This window comes from Amphimedon queenslandica, unplaced genomic scaffold (genome assembly GCF_000090795.2).
Source record: "Amphimedon queenslandica unplaced genomic scaffold, v1.1 AMPQUscaffold_12950, whole genome shotgun sequence".
Lineage (NCBI taxonomy): Eukaryota > Metazoa > Porifera > Demospongiae > Haplosclerida > Niphatidae > Amphimedon > Amphimedon queenslandica.
In genome coordinates, this window is record NW_003546814.1 from 46328 (window position 1) to 47754 (window position 1427).

The 1427-nt window shown below is 35.7% G+C and overlaps 1 protein-coding gene across 1 annotated transcript; it reads left to right on the forward strand.

Annotated features, from left to right (window-relative positions):
* The first annotated feature begins 41 nt into the window (after window positions 1-41).
* Window positions 42-656, forward strand: LOC105314377 (uncharacterized). The gene is made up of 2 exons (XM_011408521.2): window positions 42-203; window positions 304-656. Exons 1-2 carry the CDS (start codon window positions 102-104, stop codon window positions 544-546), a joined length of 345 nt encoding a protein of 114 aa, XP_011406823.1. The 5' UTR covers window positions 42-101; the 3' UTR covers window positions 547-656.
* The last annotated feature ends 771 nt before the right edge of the window (window positions 657-1427 follow it).

A 1427-nucleotide genomic window follows, 5' to 3' on the forward strand; every position in this document is an offset into this window, starting at 1 on the left:
CATCCTTTTAATGTTATATTAGAATGGAGTCATTATGTATCATGAGTATATATAATGAGTGGGTCTGTATCTATTCATTATATTAGGAGATATATGATCTTATGTTGGACTGTTGGGCCATTAATCCTACTGACAGACCTAAAGCTATTGAAATATCTAACGGGCTAGAGAGATGGACCCCTGACCTATCAGCACAAATTGAAGTAAAGTGTAGGGGGGCGGGCCGGGTCTGAGACAGGGGATGGATTTTAACTAAGGGGTTTCATTAATAAGTGTTCCCTCTCTCTCTCTCTCATTGTACAGGTCCAATCACAACATCCTGATTATCAGAATATGTCGACCATATTGGAATGGGCTAGGAAGTCAAGAGAAGTTGGTCACTATCATTTATTAGAGAATACAACCACCTCTGATGTTAACGGAGCCACACCCACTAATAATGGAGTCCCTCCCACTCTCGTTAACGGTGCTTATGATCATCTTTCCCCTCCCACTGGTTATGATAAAGTTATTAATAATAATGATGAGGATGTCCCTATTTATTAACTTATAATTAACTTTATTATTAATTAAAAGGACAAATAATGTAATTATTAATTAGTTTTAGTTGTACTTGTGAGTGTCACTAACTTTTAATTTAGTGTATTTTTAAGTATTTAAAGTAATAATAATAAATGTTAATAATAATAAAATAATATCTACATGTACATACCAAGCTTCACTATTGGTAGTGGTTTGTGTGGTTGTTCTTTTCTGTGTCTATCAATCAATGTCTTCTTTTGATCTTTAAGAGTATTCTCCAGGAGACGAGGAGTAGGGTATAATCCAACTTTAACATCAATATATTCAAGTGATGGATGGATGAAGATAGTTTCATATAAATGCTGTACTAGTTCTATCCAGTTAGGTTGAGATGACTTATCATTAATAAATATATCTCCACACTCTATCCACAGTAGTCTGATGGTTGTATGTGACTGTAACATGTTAGTAACAGCAGATAGTACCTGTTCATAAAACAATGATGTCATTATTTGTTCCTTCTCTTCCTCACTACAGTTACTGTATAACTGATCTGGTTCAAAGTTCACTTTAAGCTTTGTGAGATTGTTCTTTTGAGAGATGACATTAATAAAAGTTCTTATCTCTTCATTCAGTGGAATGGGTACACTCAACTGCTGTAGACTGGTGTTGTGTCTGAGACCAGTTGTTAGGAAGGACAGGAATGATCTGGGAACGGGTCTATACGAGTCCTTATTGATCTCAAGGTATTTCAGTGTTTGGTTTTGTGTTAGCATGTCTTGTAGACTAGTACCCATACTGCTGGTATATACTCTCTCCTCCTTCATCTCCACACTCAGAGCTTTAAGTGTAGTATTGGTTTGTAGAATAGTAAATAGTTCAATAGCACTCTCAGCTGTGTCTAG

Bases quoted from the DNA above. Each gene is read 5' to 3' on its own strand.
- LOC105314377 (XM_011408521.2), top strand. From the start codon at position 102: ATGTTGGACTGTTGGGCCATTAATCCTACTGACAGACCTAAAGCTATT. The intron at 204-303 runs GTAAAGTGTAGG...CTCATTGTACAG, and splicing joins ACCTATCAGCACAAATTGAA to GTCCAATCACAACATCCTGA.